This window comes from Porites lutea, chromosome 2 (assembly GCF_958299795.1).
Source record: "Porites lutea chromosome 2, jaPorLute2.1, whole genome shotgun sequence".
Lineage (NCBI taxonomy): Eukaryota > Metazoa > Cnidaria > Anthozoa > Scleractinia > Poritidae > Porites > Porites lutea.
In genome coordinates, this window is record NC_133202.1 from 3,235,001 (window position 1) to 3,258,799 (window position 23,799).

Consider the following 23,799-nt stretch of genomic DNA (forward strand, 5'->3'; position numbering starts at 1 on the left):
ATTTCAGTTAGGGCCGCGGCAACAAATTACAGAGCTTTATCGGTATGGTTATAACTTGTCCAACATCTGGTCCTTTCTCGGGGTGCGAGTATACACTATAATGGTAGTCATCCACAAAAAAACGCCGATTGCTAAGAAAATCGGTCCAGCGATGCGACAATTCTTTAGCCTTTGCTCCATCGCAATCCTTTCCTCTTTACAAAAGCTGCATAATGGGTCATCTTCAGGGCCCCAGAAAGGTTTCGCCCAAACGCCAACAGAGGTCAAGACAAAACCAACGAGCAAAAACATTATCGTGAAGAAGATTAGAACCATTCGTCGCTGATTGCATGTAGGATAAACCCGTGCTGGAGGAACAGGATTCTGTTGATTCATACTGCAAAAAATAAAAACACTACGGCACCAGCCGTCTGTACTCTCTCAGTAATTGTTTTATAATCAAAACTTTGTTTTAACCTTCTGAAAATCAGTTGAAAACTGTTCTTAATTTTGCTAAATGCAGCATATATAGTCTTATGACGCAATGGCCTCAGTACGTCAGATTTAGGCTACTTCAGTCTTGATTCGTTGTTGTCATTTTAGTGGTTCGCCTATATAGGGTTCATTTGCATTCTCTAAACATGCCTCTCTTAGGACACTGTTCGCACAGTCGATGTTTGGTAAGTTTCTAGAAGTTTTTTTCTTTTAATTATTATAGAGCGAAAGTGAAAATAGGCAAAGCGAGAAGTTAAAGTTTCTTAGCAGACTATACGTAGATATAATGTGTATACCCTTTTTCGCTCTTTTTTTTTTGCATTTTCAATTCGCTCAACTTTCCAATTCTGTGCCAATGTTGTCGCGACTGACTCCTGTAACTCCGCACGCAGGGCGAATAATAAGAGATCCATCTTTCTATTTACAGACCTAAGTTATATTCTTAGGTTTTTCCGCTGCCTTTGCGTAAAGCAGTACTTTTCCAAAAAAAATCACCTAAAATGTAACAGTGAATTCTAGCTCTTCCAGACCTCTATTTTCATTGGCCTAAATAAGCAGTAGCTTCGGTTTTCGGTAGGCCAAGGGGTATTGTTTGTGTTGAATCATTTATTGTTTCGTTCTCCAATCACAGACCATGTTGCGAGAGTTACTGACCTTCCCTAAATTCTTGAGCTCACAAACTGTATTACCTCTGAGGTGAATTAAGTTATCATTGTAAAAATACATCAATCGCGGTGGCACATAACTATAGATGTATAGGCAATATTTGAAAGTAAATCAGCGAATACGCTGTTCCTACTACGGGCCAGTGCGATTATTGTCTATGAAGTTTATCAAGGGCAAAGAGTGTCACCTTCCTCCCCTCCCCTTCCCCCCCGGCTTGTCCTCGTTTTAACTTTCGTGCTACAGCTCATGAGCGGAAATGTTCATTGATACGTATGTCAGCAGGTTGCAAACTGGCGCCGCACGTTTATGCGTTTACAAGTAAATTCATTATTTATCACCAATATCCTCTCTTGTTACAAGCTTTGGCATTTGTTAGTAAAATCCAACTAGTGGTCTATTATCAATGCCGCGTTCTGATTGCATGGTTGAGCTGCTACTAGGCTATATGTTATAGCCCACTAGTAGTCAATAACCCAGGAGGCCGAAGGCCGAATAATTGTTAAATATACTACAAAACAAGGCCGAGAACAAGCGGCAAATTCCTTCATCTATTTCAATACAGTTGCGTATTCGGGAGGGGAGGGGAGGGGGGGCACTGGCAGCAACGTTTCTTTCGCCCAAATGCCAAGAGAGGTCAAGATAAAACCAACGAGCAAAAACATTATCGTGAAGAAAATTAGAACCATTCGTCGCTGATTGCATGTGGGATAAACCCGTGTTGGAAAAACAGGATTCTGTTGATTCATACTTGAAAAAATAAAAGCACTCGGCCTACGGCCTCATGCTTTCATCTGTTTCTCGGTTTCTGGATACCCCGGTCAAGTAGTCGCACTCGTTTTTGATCTATTACTTCACAGCGTTTTTCGGCACCAAAAAGTCTTCCAACCCCCCCGCCCCATCCCCCGGCTCCACTGCTCCTTCGCCAATGGTTTAAATAATGTCCTTAATTAATACTTTCTTGCTAAGTGCATTTTTTAACTAGGAAGATTTCCTACAGTCGAACCTATGTGCGACCACATCTCCAAAGGGATCACCTGTCATAACAAACCTCCTGTCCGAAACTCCAAAGTTTTCCTAATGAAACTCCAGAATTAGAACCTCTCGTAACCGATCACTTCTCCAAGTGTGAGCGCGACCAGTTTTTGGGTTCACCGTGTTTTTTACCCTCTAATAAGCGGCCACTTGACGTCGAGTGTGATCTCTCCACAAATGCTCTGTTGATGACCATTAGTATCGCAGCTCTAGAAAAGCTAGCGCGCGCTAGTGCGCGCGCAAAAGAAATTTACAAGTGAGGGTAATTGTTTATGACATCAATAAATTTTAAAACCTCACTTTTGGAAGAAGAAGAACGTGACTGAAATTTAACGGAAGATTATATAGAGCGGTGAAGTGATTTTTTTTTCTAAGAAAAGATTTTTTTAGTGCATTTGAAAAGATTCCGTCGTTTAAGGATGGCACAGATGTATGTGTACAGCTATGAGCAGCTAGTAGCAATTGTGAACCAACAAGCAGCTACCATAGCGCAACACGCAGCAGTGATTAACAACCTGCAATCAGAGCGACAGTGGCTGGAAGAGGATAATCATATCCAGAGAGAGGAGTTGGAAAAATCTCAAAAGAACCTCAAGGATCTCGAAACGTCGAAAAAGTTAAAAGAAAATAAATTGAAGAAAGAGTTAGCGCATCTAAAGGAATCGCAACAGGACATCAAGTGGAGGCATAAGAACGCAGTTAGGAAACTAAACGATGTGAAGAAAAGGAATCTCAAGATGAAAGCCCACTGTACTTCACTGTTAGATAAGCTTGATCAGAGCACCCAGGAGCTTCAGCAGAGGAAACAAGAACTTGACCGAGCAATACAGGAACTCGCTTTGGGCTACAGCGTGGGTGAGTGGATGCATCAGCACCTTAAATATTATTGCTGGGGGTACTTTGAACTGCTAAAGTACTTCCAGTGGCCTAGACCGTCGTCTGGAGGAGCGACCATCACAGAGCTCGACACTAATAATCGACCAATGGAAGGAAAGACGGTTGCAGTGCTGCCTCACAGTTATAGCGTAACACAGGGAGTCCTGGTGTCACCAAAACCGCCTAATTCAGAAAGAGCCAGAACTGTTTTAGACGGCGCCAACAAAATAACTGCCGCTCTGAACATGGTGAATAAAACGGATTTCCGAACAAGTCTGATAGCGCAGAGTGTCATCGAGCTTGTCCCAAGTACCATCGTCTGTCCCAAAACAGTTTTCATGATAAGACTTGCTCCCTCCCAAGGCCAAAACCCAATCGAGTTCCTGTTACCGCTTATTAATAACACCAGCAACTGGTCTATCCCTGAAGTTCCTGAGGTTGCTCAATTATCAGCTGTCTACAGTGAAGTGCACACAAGACCGGGCAACCACCTACAGCAACTCGCCATTTGTGCACCAGAATGGGTAAATGCAGCAACACTGGCTGTAAAAGGAGCCGACCGTGCACCTCGGATGCCTCAGATTAAGCGTTCCAATGCCACCACGCTCACCATCATCACCTCTTGCAACAAGGCGTTTGAATCTTCGCCTCTGAAAATTAAAGAGAAACACGAGAGACGAAGTGACGAACCAAGAGGTGGACTTTGCCAGCCGACCACTGCTTCTTCCGAGCATCGGCTCTCCCTCGCGAACAACCGTCAATCTGTAGACTGCTGCGATGGGGAAAAGGACGTTTTAACTCGTAAAGAGGAAAGGAGACGAACTGGAGAGAAAAAACCAAAGACTTCGGTGAGTTGGCTTACAGATACTCTGCGAAATTGAATTGGCCTAAAATGGTGGCACTAGATCAACTTATGAAAATCCTGGGAGTGTGGTAATGATATCCTGTCTCACGACTGTGTATAAATGCCCGCAGTTTACTAATCAATCAGTGGGGGGTGGACTGGGGACAGGTTTTTTGAGCAGATGCGTGTCATCTCCACAACCATTACAAAGCAAATATCGTCCTTTAAGTGATATTCAGATATAAAAGCAAGTTTTTCTCGTGTAAGTGAGGTTTTGTTCTCGGTAGAGGCGACATTTTGTTATCGTGCCTATGTTCAGTCTCTTACTATCCTCCATGTCCGTGTCATGGCCACTCAGTGCTGCGAGACAAAGACTCCGTGACTAAACATGGCATGTTGTGGTGTATCGGTAAAGGAAGTAAAATGCTGTTTTCTCGGACCAAAAGAGCACCTAATCAGTGTGGCGTAGCTCTTCGTCGTTCTTGAAGATAACGTATTAACTGTGTATTTTCGTACTTAACAATCTCCTTTGGTTATATACTTTATCTTTGCAGAAAAAAAGAGTGACCAGATTTATCTCCTGGCTACGACGCCACTCTTGCTTCAGGCCGAAAACAGAGGAGTGAATAAAACCTGTTAAATAAATTCTATTTTTTCTATATAATTTATCTATTTCTTACCGAGATTGATTCAGAATTTTATAAAGGCCTGTTTTTTTTGATAAATTTTTGGACGTTTTTTTTAATAATTTTTTTAATTACTATAGAGCGAAAGTGAAAGCAGGCAAAACCAGAAATTAAAGTTTCTTAGCAGACTACGTAGATATAATGTGTATACCCATTTTCACTCTTTTTGTTTCATTTTCAATTCACTCAACTTTCCAGTTCTGTGCCAATGTTGTCGCGAAATTCTTGTAACTCCGCACGCCGGATGAATTATAAGAAATTCATCTTTCTATTTACAGACCTAAGTTATGTTCTTAGGTTTTTCCGCTGCTCTTGCGTAAAGCAGTACTTTTCCAAAAATCACCTAATAGTGAATTCTAGCTTTTCCAGACCTCTATTTTCATTGGCTTAAATAAGCAGTAGCTTCGATTTTCAGTAGGCCTAGGGGTATTGTTTGTGTTGAATCATTTATTGTTTCGTTCTCCAATCACAGACCATGACTGGAGAGTTACTGACCTTCTCTAAATTCTTGAGCTCACAAACTGTATTGCCTCTAAATTAGTTATCATTGTAAAAATATATCCAACGCGGTGGCACATAAATATGGATGTATAGGTTATAGTTGAAAGTAAACCAGCGAATACTCTGTTCCTACTAAGGGCCAGTGTGGTTTTGTCTACGAATCCTTTACCAGGAGCAAAGAGCGTCACCTTCCTCCCTTCCCCTTCCCCCCTTTTTTGCCCTCGTTTTTACTTTTGTGCTACAACTCATGCGCGGAAATGTTCATTGATACGTATATCATCAGGAAGCAAACTGGGGTCGCACGTTCATGCGTTTACAAGTAAATTCAATATTTATCACAAAAATCCTCAACGAAACTTTCAAAAGATGAGTGAAGGGGTGTCGCTGTTAGGCATGGTGCCTGTCGACTATTCTGTGAAGAATTATAGGGGTACCGAAAAGATGAAGGATAAGCTGCTTCCGTTGGATAGGTCGCATGTCCAGCGGGTTGTGAACGATAAGAACCCGATCCCGAGGGATACTCGGAATGCCCGTAAAGCAGTGTTCTCTCTCGGTTTGCTAGTATGCACTATAATGGTAGCACTCAGGAAGAAAAAGCCGATTGCTAAGAAAATTGGACCAACGATTCGACAATTTTTTTAGATTCTGTTCCGTCGCCATCCTTTCTTCTTTACAAAAGCTATATCGTAACTCATCTTCAGGGCCCCAGGACCGCTTCGTCGAAATGCCTACTATGGCAAGTGCCAGAAAGGCGAGACGCAGTGGGGAGAGAGAAAAATGCTCTCTCTCCCCGCCGCGTGTCGCCTTTTCTCGCCTTTTCACGCGCGCTCGCGTTTCACACGCTCTGCTATCCCTGAGGACAAATGGGGGACTTCGCTACTCGTAGTCGTCCTCGTTGTCCAGCGCCTATCGGCCTTCGAACAAGTTGCTATGGTGACACAGCGCGCGGACTGTGTTCTAATTTCCAATATGGCGGCTTCGTGTCAAAGTTAAAATGAGAAAGCTGGAGATATTTTAAACAGTTTGTTCTTAATTTTTCGTTGAAATGAATAAATTTTCGGAACGAAAACGAGATTTAGGAGGATGGAGTGCAAAATTTGGAGAAGAAACCAGAAAACGTAGGCATCCGTGTAAGTACAACGAGGGTCAAATACATGATGTGTTTACGTTCACCTGGACCATCATGCATGATCAACCTGCTTATGACACCATGTGGTTATTGGTGAATTTCTTAAATTTTAAAAGAATAATAACTGGTTATTCAGGTCTTAAAGTCTAAGGTGAAACTTTTATGACATGTTTTTTAACAAACAAATCGTTAGCACAGTAAGCCAATACAAACTAACCCAGCTTAAACTTCCTAGACAAAATGACCCCTTTTTTTTAATGAACATTCTAAAACTTGCACTTGCATGTAGAGCAGTAATTCAAATTTATCGATTCTTCTTCTGTTCTTCAGTACCCAACAGGCTTGTAGGTCTTCCTGCTATTAACTATGCTGGTCTTCAGTTGCTATGTAGCACTGAAGGGCTGGGTGAGAGGTATGTTAAATTTATTTAGCTGTAACCTGAGATCAAGCCCAATTTTAGCAGTTCTCATACATTCTCTTTTACAAAGTCCCGCTCACATTTCACCTTGCCTACCGGAATGTTATTTACAAAGAGAAACAAAAAAAAACTGATCTCATGTTAATTTAGCTGACATGCGACTAGAGATGTTTTTGAGGATCATGAACAATTTTTAACTGTCAGGATTCAACCAAAAAGTTGGTTTATTTGTTAAGTTGTTTGATTGACCTGAATGTTTAATTATTATGGAATTGCTATACAGGGGTGCATGTCCCACTCAATAATTCAAGGTCAAAATATAAAAACATTATAGTTCAGGAAGACACAAAACAACTAAATACATGGTCACTGATTTACCTATCTTTAATGATTAATTATTAATTGCAGTTGAGCACTCTTTGTGTTAATGCCTTTTCCTTCAAAAACAAGATGATCGGAAAACAGAATGCTAGCCATTTTGGGAAATTCTGTCCTTTTATCCAGTGGTCTTTTAAGTTCCAGTGAAAATATTAAATTCCATCGAAAATCAAAAGTTCACAATATTTTATGAAATCATCAGCCAATCGTTCTTATTCGGTGTTGGAATAAATGGATTAAGTTAAACTTTTGTTGTTTGTAAACAGAGACAGACCCTCAACATCAGAAGCTCATCGATTCTTCATGAATAACTATCCAAAGATGTTTAACAGACCTGCCACCCATAGTATACAGCTGTCATTAGACTCCAGGCAACTAAGGTATGAATTTTATTTCGCATTAGTTATTCCTGGTCAGAGCTGACCCTGAGCCTGGTCAGCAGTCAGAGATGATGATGGCTGTACGATCTGTTGCTAGCAGTTCCGCAGCTTTGTGTTAATTTTGTTAAAACATAATAAGTTCCACTATACTTTGCCCTTCTCCTTTCCTAATTTCTTCGTCAACCTTTTGTAAATGTCGTTTTTGTCTAATCACCTTGTATTAAAATATACTGTACAACAAATGTATTACTTTTATAGAATGAAGTAAAATACATTCAAATACAAATACATGTATCACAAAGAAGACTTCAAGTTTGTCCTTCTTTTATTTGAAGTCTTTCTAGATTCCATATTAATTTAATTTGTATCTCTGGGACAACATCAGAAGACCTTTTCATACTATTTTAGTAACTATCACTTGAATCTCTCTTTGGTTTTTCCAGGCACAAATTACACTAATTTGTTACTTTGAAACGATTGTAATTTATAAAGAGCATAAAAAGTAATTTATTGTTTTGTTACACCAGACGGCTTCATAGTTTTTTTTTCCTTTTACAGAAAGTTAAATTTTGGAGATGGACAGATGTTGAAAGCACAAGAAACTAAAATACCACATGGTAGGATGCATTAAAAGTTCTGTAATTCCCTAAAAATTGTCTTATTATTTTAGTCCTCAAAACATTAAAAAAAATTATTTTTATGAATTCTTTTGGCACCTGCAGACAAAGGATTATATCCCCACTGGTGTGAAGGGTTTAACCCGCCCATCAGCCATAACATCTCAGATCACCTGTCAAAGCTTCACAGACACTCAGTTATCACTACATCTTTTGCTGGATTACAGAACATGAGAATAAAGGCCATCAAAAAAGTTCTTAAAAAACAGTAAGTTTATTCAATACGTACTCTCCGTATAAGTGATGTTTTTTTCAGTCAGTGAATGTTTATTTTGACAGTAAACCTACTATTTTAACCCTTTAAGCCCCAATATCCACATACAAATTCTCCAAACTGATCTCTATACATTTCCTTAAAGAATGAGTTGAGAGAATTTGATAAAAGATCAAAGTATTTACTCTTAGATGATCATTTAATTAATTCTCATAACCTCATTTCATGATAATGTATAGATATCATTAGGAGAAAATTGCTGTTGGTCACTGTTGGGACTTAAAGAGTTAACTGTTTGACCTTTCATGTTTGACAGGCCTTTTGAAAGGAAAGCAAAAGATAATGAGATTCTATTTAAGCACTTACAATATTTTCCTGAAGTTGCTGATCAAGTTCCAAGCCATGTGCTGAAAGAACTCTGTTCTGTAGCACAGCTTGACAGATGTCCAGAGGAAGACTACACAGGTTAGACCATTTTTTCATGTCTTGTCAGTTGATTTAGCTTCTTTTAACAAGACCTAGAATACACTGGATCTCTTGTGGGTGTTGTGTTGTAACAGCTTACTTTACCATGATCACCTTAATCTATCTGCCATCTTCTTTGGTTTTCTGAGGGGGGTGTAAGGGGGATACGAGCACCAAAAAACTGCACACAAATACGTATAAACACCGCACAGAATAGCATAAGAAAACCGCAAACCGCATTGAAATTACCCAAAAATTTATAATATAAATATCGCACACTGCTTGGTTTTGTAAAATCTCAATATGGCAACTTAAAAAAAAAATTCCGCAAAACTGCACCAAAAATCAAGCAAAATCACATCACTGCAAACCCTTACGCTCCCCCTCCTTTCTTAGCAACATACACATGCGGGCTTCACAAGCTATGAGAAAAATATAATTGAATCTGAAAAATAGTTTTCATTTTTCACAGCATATAACAAAAAGATATATTTTTAATTTGTGGCATGACACTGCAGGTTTAAGAAACTTTAAGATGGATATTAAAGGGTTTTCTCCCTCCACAAATTTTAACATCTCTTATATTATTATTTTTTTATTTATATATTAATTTTTCATTACAGGGATGTAGTCTTCCAAAACATTTGAGTGGTAGGTGCCAAATTCCAGAATTTTTTTCATTTTTTTTTTCAGTGTTTGGTAATACAGGCCTCCATCTTATCTTAAGAGGAAGTGTTGTACCACAAACTTCACCAGCCTACTCACGAATAAGTGAAACAACAGAGTTTCCTTCTCCAACACCAATATTTGACGAAGATGAGTTACAAGTTAAGGAAAAGGTGGGAATTTTGTGAAGATAAAATAATTTACATGTACATATATTTTGTATACTTAGATCTGGACTGTTCACAGTTCCCTATTTTTCCATAAGATCACAGAGATCAACTGCTTACCATTATGGGCAGCCATCTTGGTTTTTAAATGTGCCAAGGGGGTGGATGGTGGGATTTATAGTGATTGAGGGAGGGAGGAGAGAAAAATAAAATCTGAAAAAACTATATTTCTTGCCTCCTCCCAAACCATCCCCGGCCCCCTCCCCGCCCCCTCCTAGTAAGTAGATTTAATACTCATCCCCAGCCAGGAGTCATTAATTTTGTAATCATTTGAAACCAATATGGCTGCCCATCAAGGTAGGTGCACAATCTCGACCTTGAATATTGTGTTGTGGAGTAGCTAGGAGAGTTCTTTGGAAAGGTGTTTTTGGGCATGAAATGCACTGATGTTTATTCTCCCTTCGTTACTAAGCACTGTCATGTTTAAGATAGCTCTAATGCCTGCCCAGACATGAACATGGGGAAATTCTTTTAGTTTAGTCAGACACTGTCCGGTGGCCTGTTGTAATTGCAACTATATAAACCATTCCATGTAAATTCATTTTGTTTTTTTAGCTAACAGTTGGCCAATGTTTTGGAACACTAAGCAAAGTTGAAGGGAGGGAACCAAACTCAAGGTATTTGCTTTGTTTGTCTTGTTAGTGTATTTACTTTCCTTTTTTATGAGCGTGAGAGAAAATTGTCCAATTTTTTTTATAGGCTACTTTCTGTTATTTCCTTGGAACCGTGTGAGTTTCTGAAGATTTCCACTAGTGATTATGCACGAGTTATCCAGGTAAGTTTGAATATTATTTTAAAACACTCAATAATGGCTTGCTGCTTATCTTGAAGAGTTCTCTTCTTGTAACCTATTATTGATTCCTCTCTTGCTCGAATTCTCGCGGATTCTTGAGCACATGTTTGTGACGCCACCGCATGCTGTCAACCAACCTCGTTCCTAGGATCGTTGTTTCTAAAACGTCGTCATCATTCAGAAAGCACTTTTGCAATTATGATGTATCCTTATAGAGAAAAGGACTACGAGAAGGGACCAATAACAAAAGCAATGACAAAATTCCTCAAGCACACTTACCCGAACACCGCTTTATATTCCACTACAGATCATTCAAGCTCGTGAGGAAGAACAGAAACTGTCCTTAGCCAAGATGTGCAAGCTTTTCCACAGCTGGCCTTTGCTCTCGCTCAAGAAAATAGCTGGACTCATTAAATGGAGAAAGTTTCCACCTGGCCAAGGTATAGATGTTCAAGACTGGGTAGTAAGGGGGAGTGACCCACAAAAAAAGAGGATTATTGCCCGTCTTATTGATTTGTTAGGTTAGCCTGTGAGAAAGCAAGCTCTCCATGACTAAGTGGCTTGATACTGGGGGAGTAAATGGAAGCCCCCAGCTTACCCCCCCCCCCCCCCCCCCCGGCACTTCTGATCTATAAGTAGAAAGTTTTTTTGCAGAGGTAGCTGGTCACCACCAGGGACACGACTTGGAATAAAGAACTCTTCAGAGCAAATTAAGAGAAAATTTTGGGTATATAGTGCAGAATTCCTAGGCGGAAAGTTAATCTACAAGGTTTTAATCTGATTCATAATCTGATATTTGTTCTTCCTCAGTCCTTGTGAAAGAAGGCGAAAGATGTGAAGTGATTGGTTTTATAAAGAAAGGAGAATGTCTCTTACGGCGACATATCAACGTGGCGCACACTTTTCCAAATGGCAAAAAGGTTAGTTTCCCCCCCCCCCCCTTTCTGCCGTTCATCTTTTCAATAAAAGGGGTCGGAAGATGTAAAAATTGACGTATTCTGAATCTGTGATGTCTCTACCGTTGATATCAAAGAAATCATGAACCCTGATGATAAACCAGTGTTAAGAAATCATTTTAAGGTAGCTTGAATTGTCCGGAATATCAAATTAAATTGCAAAACGTGACAAGATGGAAAGAAGTAGAAGATGTTTGCAAGCAGACAAGCCAGGTATTAGATTGAGTAACCGGCCAACATGACTGTCCTCTGAAAAGTGCAACGCCCATGACCACGTGTTCCCTACTGTGAAAGTGCCACGCCCATGACCACGTGTATCCCTACTGCCCTCCCATTTCAAGTAATGAATTTTTCTTTATAATCTGTAGGAACAACGCACAAAATCTGTGCTTATTGGTAGACTGTGCACAGGGGACTCGTTTGGTGAGAGCACAGTGTTGAAGGGTCTACCTATGTCATGCTCTGTAGTCACGGATACTCATGTGCAGATAGGCACCATCTCCACATTTGACGTTTATGGTAAGGTTCACGTCATAACATGCCTTCCAGACCGGCGTATTTCCAGGGCTATTGTTTATTGTAACATTAACGTGATTTGGGTTTTTGTCCGAATATCTACCTGATTGCAAATTACAAACAAAAACCATAGTTTACTTGCCACTTCGTTAAGCTTGATGTTTGATTTTGTTTAGACTTAGATGAGGTTACAAGATCGCTTCTGACGCAGTCCTACTCTGTGATGGATGCTAATTTAACGGAGGTAGATTACTAATATATGTAACGATACAAATTTTGTTTTTTTCCGGCCTCTTCTTCTTTTGGTCACTTTTTTCGTGGTGAGGGACTCAAAAAACAATACATCGTCTAATTTCAAGGATTTAGTTTTGTCTGTCTCGACTCCAGTCGGAATATCAGACTATCAGTTGCCCTACCCTGGGTGGGTAGGGCCTCCTTTGCCGAGATGTTGAAACATTACAATTCCGAGTATTAGCTGCTTATCATATCCAGGATTTTTTGGGGGAGAAAACACATGCTTAGAAAACACGCTCATAGATGACCTAGCAAAGGGTATTTTTAGTCTCCGGGAGTTATTGGAGCGTTCAGAATACTTATTTTAGTTTCAGACATTTGAGTTATCGTCCATCGTTTTTTTCGCAGGATGAGATACAAAAAGAATACATCGAACAAGAGAAAGAGAAGGAGTGGATCAGATTTAAGGTTGGGCCTGATATCCTAATGCAGATTTGATAGCCTGTTTAGCAGGCGCCGTTTTTTTTAGGGCGGAGGGAGAAATTTTGAGGACGGACACGCGCGCACGTGGAAAGCCGGATAACGAGAGTTGTTATAGAGCGCGCTCTATAGCAACTAACCAAAAAACGAACCGGCGCCTACCACGCAGGCTACAGATTTGAATAGTACAACTTCACGGTCTAGAAACTTCACACCGCAGCTCTCTCCAAACGTTTGGATTTTCCAGTTCGGGGCCTTTTTTTATGGTGTCGCCTTGACCCCTATGGTGGAAAGTTTCGTGCTGACACATATCTTGTACAAATCGATCCTTTGGCCCCAAGACACCGTGGATTCCATTGGTCTCAATCTGAAGAAAACCTAGAAAAATTTCTTTTTTACTATTTGTCGAATTGAAACAGTAAAATGCGCACTTTTCGTTTCAGAACAAAGTCGTCAGCAACGTGTTATATCACAGAGATATTCTTCCCGGATACAGCAAATGGAGTAGAAATCCCTCCCCTTTGGAAGCTCCATATAAGTGACACGCGATCGCACCAGCAAATTGTGAAGACGGTTGACTAGCCTAAGGCCTACATCAAACGTTGAATTTTACATGCGTCTAACCTAATGCTAATGAGCAAAATCCGTTGTTCTCGCTTATAAGCCTTAGGTCCTGATCATGTGAAATTTTTGCAACGTTTGACTCAGTACGGTGTTTGCCGAGCCGGGCCGTAGATGCGTTGTAGCATCTCCAATGTATCGGCTGCTAAAGCATTCCAAACTGTGTTTTACCTTCATCGCAAAACGTACTGGTCACGCGATCTTTCTACACAGTCATTTAAAAAAGACACCTTGAAAATGAGATGTCAGTTGTTGTACCAAACTGCATGGATTTGTACTCTTTTTTATGCACAGGAGGTAACTAGTTCTCTTGTCGCTGACAAGGTTAAGGCCAAGGCCAAAGGTTGGCCTTTTTATGAGACCAACAAAACTGAGTGGGTTTACTTCAGGATAAGTTCGACGTTTGTCTCTTTCAAGTTCGTCTGGCTGAGTGTGGATCGAAAAACACTTTCTTTCCGTCAGCTTCAGATGGATACAACGTGTAAAGATCGTCTCAGGGACAAAAGTCGATCTTCTCTTGAGACGAACTCAGTAAATAAATTAAAAATGTGTGATAATGTATTATAAATTGTATGATAATGTTGTTTTACCCTCATTATAAAAACATGCTAAAAGAAATTGGTAGAAAAAATGGTGAAAACTGAATAATTAAAGGGGCTATGTCACGAGGATATCGCTGTTTTTGGACAATTCTGTGCTGAAGTCATTACTTAATGTTTTTACCCATACACAAAATGCTCCTGTTGGGTTACGAAGAAGATATCAAACAAATTTCAACACGAGCACTAATCATAATAATCTTTTTGGCGATTTTTGTTGGTGGTCAATACAGTAAAATAGACCTTTTTACCGATACGGCGGCCATATTGAATTAATTCGATTTAAGGAGTATTATAGGATACCCGGGGGCATGAGCACATTTCGTTTGCATTTTCGACCGCTTTTTGGGACATTTTTTCGTAAATTTTTCTAAGAATAAGATTCTAATGAGAAAAAAGATCCTTGTGCCGTGTTTGGATGTAATAATGATCGCCTTTTTCCCGAGAAATATACAGTGAAAGACCATATTTCTAATACTAAACTAGAAAAAGGCGATCATTATTACATCCAAACTCGACACAAGGATCTTTTTTCCCATTACAATCTTATTCGAAGAAAACTTAAGAAATGTGCTCATGCCCCCTGGGCATTCTATAATACTCCTTAAATCGAATTAGTTCAATTTGGCCGCCGTATCGGTAAAAAGGTCTATTCTTTTTAAAGAATTTACATGAAATAGAATTTAGTTCCTAGAGGAGAGAAATGCTTTTGTCCTTGATCATCAACATGGCCGCCGTGACGTCACGTACAAACCAGGAATATATTTGTGCCCGTTGAACTCTAGAAACGAGTGTCTCTGGTTACCTAAAAAACAATCGAAAACCATAGTGTGGATTTTAACCTTCTTTACTTTATTTTCCACAACAAAATACAATATTAAGAAGTAAAACCGTACTCAACTTTCTTTGCAACGTAGGTTTTATCTGCTCCCCCCAGATATTTCTTGAATTACCCCTACTGTATATTTAACCATATTTTTTGTGTTTATTTTTCTCTCTTTTATCTTCAAAATTTACTTGAAATAACCATTTCTATAAAAAAATACTGCAATTAAAAAAACTTCCTATGCCATCTATTATATAATTAGCTTCCAATGCGATGCAGAAACTTTAATTTTTACGTGATGTGTTTCGTTAGCAAACTCGGTGTACCGATACTCGACCCCTTTCTCAATCATCCCCTGTCCTCTTGAACATAAACCACTTCAGTGTTGTTCCCTTGTTCCATTTAGTCATCTTGTTGCGGTATCGTTCCATATCTTCCATCTTTGTTTGATGTTTTTTCGTCCTTTTCATCATCTTCCGTGATCGTGGCCCACTTGCACACAATGACCGAGTCCAGAACCAGCAGCGTCAAGTACGCTATAATACAAACGATTGACATGAGTCTTTTGGAGCCAACATCAGTGGAGAGAAACTTGATAACCTTGAGGGCAAAAGACATTGCCTTATGGCTTCCAGTAATCACTATGGTCTTCTTCGCTGGTAAACTGAGTTCGAGGAATCCACTTGCGATCCAGTGTAAAAGTAGAAACATGATGTGCATTATTGAAGAGTAACCCACCACGATAAATATGTTCATGGAAACAATGTTATTAAACTCTTCCTCGACTTGTGCCATGCTCACTTCAGACCACGTAGAGAGAACGAACAGGGTTATTATGGTGTATTGAACGCCTGTGTTATATGATTCCACTTTTTCGCGAACGCTCGGCACAATTCTTAGCAAGCTGCCGATCTGAAACAAATAGGCACGCATTGCATGCAAAAAAACAATTCAGTACCGGTCTTAAGTAACAGAAACGCGTATCCCTCTAAGATAAAATCCTCTACGCAGGCTTTCTTAGACAAAAAAGGACGACACCTTTTTTACTCAAAATATTGTTTAAATGAAAGATTGTTTAACCCCTAAAAAGCATTTAAAAAACTATTATATGTCGAGGGATTGTCTTTAATTCACCAACCGTTAATCCTTCAGTGGAGACACAAATCCATACGCCTTCAAGGCTGCGGGCGACACCTGTTGTCCCGACCAAAGCACGACCAAGCAAGATAAGTAATTATGGTTAATTACATTCCACGCTTCAATTTTGTTTTTTAGCTGTAATGTTTTCAAGGATTTTTGGGGCGAAAAAAAAAAGTACAAAGAGTTTTGGCATTAGATTTGGTTGAAATCAAGAGTTCCTTATTTTCATTTCCATATTATCAAAAATCACTGAAACAGGGCTTGATTCAGAGCCCATTTGTTACTTTTGAATGAACATTTTGTTTGCAGGCTGCGTGCAACACATGTACTTGAACAGTTTAAATCATGCGCTCATCTTTTATCCAGTTATGAATATCCCTAAACCTGTCGATATCAGTCGCTGTACTTCGTGCACACGCTTTAGATAAATGCAAAACAATGAACCTAAGGAGTCCCACGCGACCTTAGCACCACTATTGCTTTTGAAATAACTGTGCTATCCACTCACGTCTACTTAGAAAGGTATGTGGAAATAAAGTCCAAAAAGAGAAAAACAAAGAAAAAGACTAGAAAGTCCAAGTTTCAATGAACTCTTTTCGCTCAACTGAGCAAACCAGGAGCCAGGGTGATGAAGTGCAATGTGGGTAAGTTCGAGAAAAGGAACACGGCAAGTTCTCAGTGCTACTTACGATTGTTGGGAATAGAGTTACGAGGCAAAACACGAGCATAAGAGTGCCGAATCTTGATAAATTCACACCACTGTTGAGGTCTGTCAACCAAACCAACATCGGCGGCACGGTAAACACGGACACAACATTTGTTACGGCCATCAGCAACATCGCGAGAGGGAAACTGCCGCCGGCTAATAACGACTGAAAAGAAAAAATATGTATATGACAGTTTGGCAAACAGGTTCTACACGTGATTTAGTTCAGATCGAAGTTGAGACACTCTTGGTAAGGTGCTGTTATGTTAGACTAAAATTTACATCCATAAGTCTTGTCTCCGGCCCTAGCTATAATAGAAATGCTACTAATCAGTTGTAAAGGGTGTGTCGACCAGTTTGTCGAAAATTCATGTGCAATTGCCTTTCGTCCCCTCGCGTCCCCGAGGAACAGTCTGAGGAAGCTGGTGCTTTTGAGTTGCTAGAAAGAAAGGCAAAGTTATCACCAAAACCAAAGATACGCAGACATCCTTAATCAGTAACTATAAGCGTCCACCCCTGGGCCAAAATATCAAACAAGCGGCCCCCTTGAATTAGCCTTAATTTCAGACGATTACTGACTTCGAGTTATTTTCATTCCCTGTTAACTAAGGGAGTAAAAACGACTCGAACTAATTGTCTGGAATTCAGGCTACCCCTCGAATTTGCGCCCCCCTCCCCTCCCCGATCACTTTCTTTAAAGGGAGGGACACAAGGACAACCTGTTTCTATTGCCGCTTTATTGATAACTCTGTGTGTAAACTCCAAAATGGGATCAAGTTACGTTTGTTTACAAACAGGAGAATTTAATAAGCGCCCCTTCGATTAAGCGCCTTCCTTCCAATAATTAAGCGCCCGTGCATCCTTTTAGCCCAAATTTTAGATAAGAGCCACAGGGCGCTTATTCGCGGAAATAAGGTATTTTCCCCAGCAATTATCGTTTTCAGGTTTTAACATTTTGCTATCAGTTAACCCGCCTTCGAGGGAACATGTCTTACCAAGATAGCAGCAGCAGACAAGCTTGACGGGACGACAAAAAACACCTGAAGTGCGAACGCAAATTCGGTAGGACCAATAGCAGTCACATTTCCAACAACTGCTGATTCTGAAGTGTTCAAATTCTCGTCGACCCTAGTTGCAAACTGAATCGTCTTTGTGATTTGAGTTCCCGCAACTGGCACTACAAGAAGAATAGTCAAGATTCCCCATGCGATTGCTTTGTAAGACTTAACTGCTACTTGAAGTTCATCCAGTTTCGTGCGTAGGCCACATAAAAAGAAGCAAAGAGCGAGGCTTACGTAGGAAAAGTATGTTCTTGTGAGAATTATCCCTGATTCCGGCCACTGGGAACCGATTATCACTATCAAAATGATTCCAATTGCTAACAGATAGTTATTAACAAATTCCCAAGCTTTAACTATGGGTGAAGACCTTGGCAGACATGATCCACCCTCTTCATGTTTCGTTGTCTCTTTGCTGTTCCCTTCGGGCATGTCGCAGATTTCCGGCCTAAACTGTGTCGTTGTATTTAAAATCTCCTAAAAAAATGTAATCACAGTTATTGCATTAAGTTTGAGAAAAAAGATTTTAGTGCAGTGTTTTAGTGGCAAAAGATACATCAATCTCCTACTTGAAAATTTCTTTGGGGGAGTCCAGGGTGGCATAGCATGATGAAAGTGCATTCCCAATTAAAAAAAAGATTTTTAAGGTAAGGGCTGCCGGCTGGCCTTTGACAACGGTAATTATATCTTGATTACGTCATCTTTTGATACGAACTACATGTTGGATCCGCGAGTGGCCAAGATGAACGGAACACCGGCCTGTCCTCTAATTGGCTTTACGAACTATCTTGAAGGTGGTCTCCTTGTCCCGCAAGAAAAAAGATTTTTAATCTTACTTACCTAGCTTGGTCAGTCAAGACAGCTGAATATTCACCTCACTCCTTTTGCCCTTTTATGAACCGAAACGAAACGAAACGAAACTAAGAAAAAACTTGCCAATATCCAGTCTTGCAGGAGACATGCTTGGTCAATAACACAAATATATAGATAGGTGGTGCGAAATGAAATATCGCTTTCTCACATGCATTGTATGAAGCTTGCAACTGCTTTGATTTTTTCTTTTCAGTAATTAGAACTTGACTTAAATGAAGGTTTGTAAAACCGGAGTTTTGGGAATCACAAATGACATCCCGGTGAAACTGACGGAGTTTGGTTCCAGCAATTTATCCCTGATTTCGTAGTGAAATAGTTCAATTCAGCCTCCATCACCTTTGGGAAATTTTGTCTCTCTGGCGATTATTTAAAACTAATTGTTTTTAGCTATAGAACAAAAATTTTGCACGAAAAATCGCGAGATCAACGTTTATAGCCGTCTCTCAGTAGAGAAAAGAGGGCTTGTCAGTCAATTTCTGCGAGTCCACCAATCATTCCTTTTAATTGTGATTATGTCCTGAAAATTTGTTTTCTATTGCTTGAAGTTCTGGCCATCAGTTCTGAGCAAAAGCTTTCGCCAAATTAATGGAAGTAATTATCTTCCTTCGAACTAATAATTACATCACCCTCAGTTATAAGCGACAATATACATAAGTTGAGCATGAAACCTACTTTAACGACCATTACTGTTGGGAAATATGCCTTGTGTATGTGGCTGATATGAAAAAATAGGACCCCAAAGCTGGCTAAACTGAGACACGTGAATTTGTATAGTTACAAAGTACATCGTACATCGTTGAATCAGAATTGAGCTTACTTTTCTGTCCGTCTTTTTGAAGTTGGCACTGTTTGTCACTTAATAGAGGTAATTCAGTCATTTTCTGGCCCTGAGTGTAAGGCTAAAAACGGCGACAGAAACTGATGTACGTCAAAAAGTAGCATTCAAAAGTGGAGATAAAAATCATAATGATTGATACTTCGCTTTCGCCTCTGTCAGTTTGAAAATGCATGACTGATCAGTTTAATACTGCCCAGGGACAATTCCCAGCAGTTTTTCAGTCAGTTTCAATCAAATCAAATGGAAAGACGACGTAATGCATATGGCAAATGCGATGTTCCGCGTGTAAAAAACGTCATTAGTGCAGTAATATTGATAATATCTTTTCATCCTCTCCACATTTTTGTACCAGAAAGTAACATGTTTTTCTGTATACATGTTCGTACTGCCTGGAAAGGAAATACGTACGGTGTACTTCAACTAAAGCATTAAGTTTTGTATACGCCCGGCCGACGTAATCGCTTACCTCTCATCGCTGGCAAATCCAGTGCGAATTCGGCAAAACATTTCACTTTACGTCAGTTATATCATGCAGGTTATCACTTTACTGAGTGACTTTACCTTTTTGAGAGCTCAAATTGAAAAAACCAGCATTAAAGAAACTTCAATCAACTTGAGTTATTCTAAACACAGCGCAGTTTTTAGCTTTCTAATGAATTTGCATTTTGTTCGAGGATTGATCTGTAAAAATGGAATAACGGTTACTCAGCAACGCCTACAGCTGTGTAAAACATCCTCACCTTAAACATTTACACAATAAACACTTTTTGTCAAACACACAAAGAGGTGTTTGCTACACAGAAAAAGCGCTCATGCGAGCGGCTGTGAACTTTCAAATCTAATAAAAAACGGACTAGGTATTACGTTGCTATTTTTTTAAAATGAAAATTCCCAATAATTGCCTACACAGGGATGCTTAGGCTTTCTTAAAGTCCATCGCTTCTCATTTCCGGTTCCGGTAGTTGGCCCCAGTGCGAAGCTCTCGCTCTCTAGCTCGCTTTTGCCGCAGAAAACGTAATAAAACATCTACCGCTCGCGCTTCGCGCTTCGCACTCGTGAAAATTTTGAGCTCGACTTGCAGGCAAGTCTAAGGGATGCTCCGCCCGAAAGGGGTACCTTTTTCAGGTTTCTGATACATAAAAGAGTAGGGATATTTCACGAGTGGAAGAAGGTCTTGAAATCTGTCTTTTTTTCGGTCTGCAGAAAGGACCAACAGGGCTAACAGTTGCATTTTGTGTCTGTGAAAAAGTCGAGAAAAGGTTCTAGTTTTGTGATATGTTCATAATTCAAAAACAGAGCATTTACAATATTCTAAACTAGGTAAAATTCAACAAAAATGGTGCATCTGTTGGCCCCCACAAAACTCGTACTCAGTCGCTATTTATAAATTTTTGGGGTGAGAGGAGATTGGGCCCTGTTACACACACGATAACAAACGATGGCCTCCTTTTGCACGTATTATTCACTGCTTCAAATCTTTGCTTTCTAGTTTTGTATTTTAGCAAAGAAAAGAAAGAAAAATCATTGACATTACTTCCAACTTACATCTCGCCTTGAAATGATACCGATTTATAACTACTTGTGTATAAATTTCAGTATAAGCAAATTTAACTACCTACCCCACCCTGGAAGTGTAGGTAAAATAGATACTGTCCAATATGGCGGAAGACGATGCGAAATTTGACGTTGCTGTTGTAGGCGGCGGGGTTGTGGGCTGTGCTGTTCTTCGCGAGCTTTCATCTTTAGGGCTCCACTGTGTGCTTTGCGAAAAGGAGGAAAATCTTGTTTGTGGAGCGAGTTCAGGAAACAGTGGTACGCTTCACACAGGCTTTGATGCACCCCTCGATAGCCTAGAGCTTCGTTGCCTTCAGCGGGCGCGATCGTTGAACGAGAACTTTTTCATGGAGTATAACATTCCTTACAGGCGATCTGGAGGTTTCATTGTTGCTTGGAGCGAAAGTGATCTCAAAGAATTACCCCAGTTAGTTGAAAAAGCTCACAAAACAGGAGTAACCGATGCAAGACAACTGACAGCGAGCGAGTTGCTTCAGAGAGAGCCTAATTTGAGCTCCAAGGCGCTAGGTGCTGTGTTTGTGCCCGGAGAAAGTCTAGTGGATCCTTGGAAAATTCCTATAACATTAGCTAATTTAGCACTAGCTCAAGGTGCCATGATACTTACAAGCTGTCATGTGACTGGTGGCAAAATGCAAGGGAATGATTGGCATCTGTCAACATCTAAAGGACCAATCACAGCCAAAGTTGTAGTCAACTGTGCTGGGTTATATGGAGATGACTTAGAATCAATACATGGAAAAAGTCCCTTTACAATAAAACCTCGGAAAGGGCAGTATGCGGTGTTTGACAAATCTGCTGGACATCTACTGAATTCAATTATCTTTCCTGTTCCTACACCAAAAACAAAGGGTATTCTTGTGTTTCCAACTATCTATGGTAACGTTGTGGTTGGTCCTACAGCCGAGGACCAGTTGGATCGCACAAATGCTGAAATTGATGACACAGTGATTGAAAGCTTGGTTAATTTTGCCCATACGGTGGTGCCCTCTCTCAGGGACCATGCTGTAATAGGTACATATGCAGGACTACGCCCAGCCACAGAGTTCAAAGATTATTGCATAGACTGTGACTCAGAGAAGGGATGGGTTACAGTGGGTGGAATTCGCTCTACAGGACTTTCTTCTTGTCTTGGGATTGCAAAACACGCGGCGTCATTTTTACCTTCCCTTGGATTTCAAACTAGTGATACCACACTGACACCAGGTATGCTGGTGACAGCTGCTGATCACAACTGGACAGTGACACACCCTATTACAAAGTTTGGCATTTTAGGTAAAGACAGCTTTTCAAAGAAGGGTCCCTTGAAATAATGAGGCACAGGTCAAACCAAAGACTGGTTCAGGGTTCAAAATAAAATCACAAGCCTGAATCTCTAGGCTTTTTTTGTTAAGGCTTATTTTTTCCCTGGTTGTCAATAATGAATAAGTTTGCTTTGTATGTGTTCAGCAACGGCTGTTAATTTCAAATTCTAAGAACCACACATTTGTTCCTGATAATTTTGCCGCCTACTTTTTGCAAATCCCGGCATGTTAGGATCATATTGAAAGAATCAGTTGGGAGATATTTGTTTGTTTTTTTCCAGCCTTTGAATTTAATATGTCTTCACCAACATCACTGATTCATGTGTGATGAAAATGGCACATTCTATGAATCACTTTTTTTCACTTTCCGCGATATGTGTGTGTGTACTAATTAACAGAATCTACAAAGAACCTGTTGCCTGGCACACCTGGGACCAAAATCTTTTTGACTTGAAATTTTACTTTCCTCCTTGAGAAACCTTGTAAAAATATAAAGTAATTTTAAAAAGATTTTGTACATAAATTGCACGTTTTACGCTTGAACAAACAGGTAAAAAAATCAGTCGTTGATGGTGAACAAGAATTCTCTTTTTCAACTTTTGCAGCACGCTTTGAATTTCCAAACCTTTTCCTAGTCTTTCTGCTCATTCTAAACCGTTTCTAAAAAGTTTGTAAAACGTTTCTTGGCTGCTTTATTTTCTGATTTGAAATGTTTATAACATTACAGCAACTTCGATTTCAGTGGGCCGATCAAAGCATCATATTTTCTATTTCTTCTGTGAAAAGTCACTGGCAAGTGTGGTCAAAGAGTAAGCTGCCATCAGTAGCCAGCTGCTATTTTGAACACTTGTACTGTGGTTGTTGCTAGTCTTAAGCTTAGCTTATATTGTACAATACAATACAATACAATACAATACAATACAATATTCTTTATTTAACGATAGTGACGTAATAACCCAATGAGTTATCTAACTTATGGCCTTCACAACAATACAAAATACACATATAAAAACAATGCCTAATAAGTAATATATGACTAAAACAAGAGAAAAAAATATAACTAGACAAATGTATGGTTTAACATAGACATAAGATGATATAAACTAATTACCTTCTAATACAGTTACAATGAAGAGAAAAATGACAATCAGAACGCATTAATTCTTCAAGAAGAGAAACGTTACTAGCAAACTTAAGGAATAAGATGAGCTCTATTAGGAAATTGATTAACTTTCAATGGATAAAAACCTTGTACCAGAATAATTTCAAGCATTGCATTCTTTTTCACACTTTTCAAGGGCTATAAATGTAATAACTTGCATGAAATGACTATGAAGTAAAGGTTCTTATTGGAGCCTGAGAAAAAAAAACTTCAAAAGCCTCATATTTTACAAAATGAAATCTTATGCATGGCGATTTTACCTGTGTGTTCTCAATTCCTATGAACTTTGAAATTCATTATCTCAGGCTCCCTTAAGAAATTTTCTTTGGTGTTACTACAGATAACTAATCACATCTATAGCCCTTATAAAGTGTAAAAAAGAATGCGTTTTGGCTTAAAATGTTCTGGTGCAAGGTTTTTGTCTACTGAAAATTAAACTTACTCAATTTCCTAATGGATTCCGTCTTAAAATTGAATTCTTTGTGCAA

General features: G+C 39.6%; 3 protein-coding genes across 4 annotated transcripts; 2 read left to right on the forward strand and 1 right to left on the reverse strand.

Moving 5' to 3' along the window:
* Window positions 1-6,070: 6,070 nt before the first annotated feature.
* On the forward strand, window positions 6,071-13,897 carry LOC140926493 (cyclic nucleotide-binding domain-containing protein 1-like). Its single transcript, XM_073376225.1, has 15 exons — window positions 6,071-6,209; window positions 6,539-6,620; window positions 7,271-7,384; window positions 7,943-8,001; window positions 8,107-8,269; window positions 8,592-8,740; window positions 9,434-9,579; window positions 10,189-10,250; window positions 10,333-10,408; window positions 10,734-10,866; window positions 11,237-11,346; window positions 11,751-11,901; window positions 12,075-12,142; window positions 12,541-12,600; window positions 13,056-13,897. Exons 1-15 carry the CDS (start codon window positions 6,125-6,127, stop codon window positions 13,152-13,154), a joined length of 1,557 nt encoding a protein of 518 aa, XP_073232326.1. The 5' UTR covers window positions 6,071-6,124; the 3' UTR covers window positions 13,155-13,897.
* Window positions 13,898-14,705: 808 nt separating this feature from the next.
* On the reverse strand, window positions 14,706-19,896 carry LOC140926494 (uncharacterized). 2 transcript variants are annotated; one of them, XM_073376226.1, is made up of 4 exons: window positions 19,740-19,896; window positions 17,500-18,039; window positions 16,488-16,670; window positions 14,706-15,570 (listed from the first exon to the last, which is right to left on the reverse strand). In XM_073376226.1, exons 2-4 carry the CDS (start codon window positions 17,992-17,994, stop codon window positions 15,061-15,063), a joined length of 1,188 nt encoding a protein of 395 aa, XP_073232327.1. In that variant the 5' UTR covers window positions 17,995-18,039; window positions 19,740-19,896; the 3' UTR covers window positions 14,706-15,060. The 2 variants fall into 2 exon arrangements, with proteins under 2 accessions (XP_073232327.1, XP_073232328.1); XM_073376227.1 differs by lacking the exon at window positions 19,740-19,896 and adding an exon at window positions 18,403-18,451.
* A 1,035-nt stretch (window positions 19,897-20,931) lies between these two features.
* LOC140924982 (glycerol 3-phosphate dehydrogenase-like) lies at window positions 20,932-22,158 on the forward strand. The gene has a single exon (XM_073374951.1). It carries the CDS (start codon window positions 20,932-20,934, stop codon window positions 22,156-22,158), a length of 1,227 nt encoding a protein of 408 aa, XP_073231052.1.
* Window positions 22,159-23,799: the final 1,641 nt, after the last annotated feature.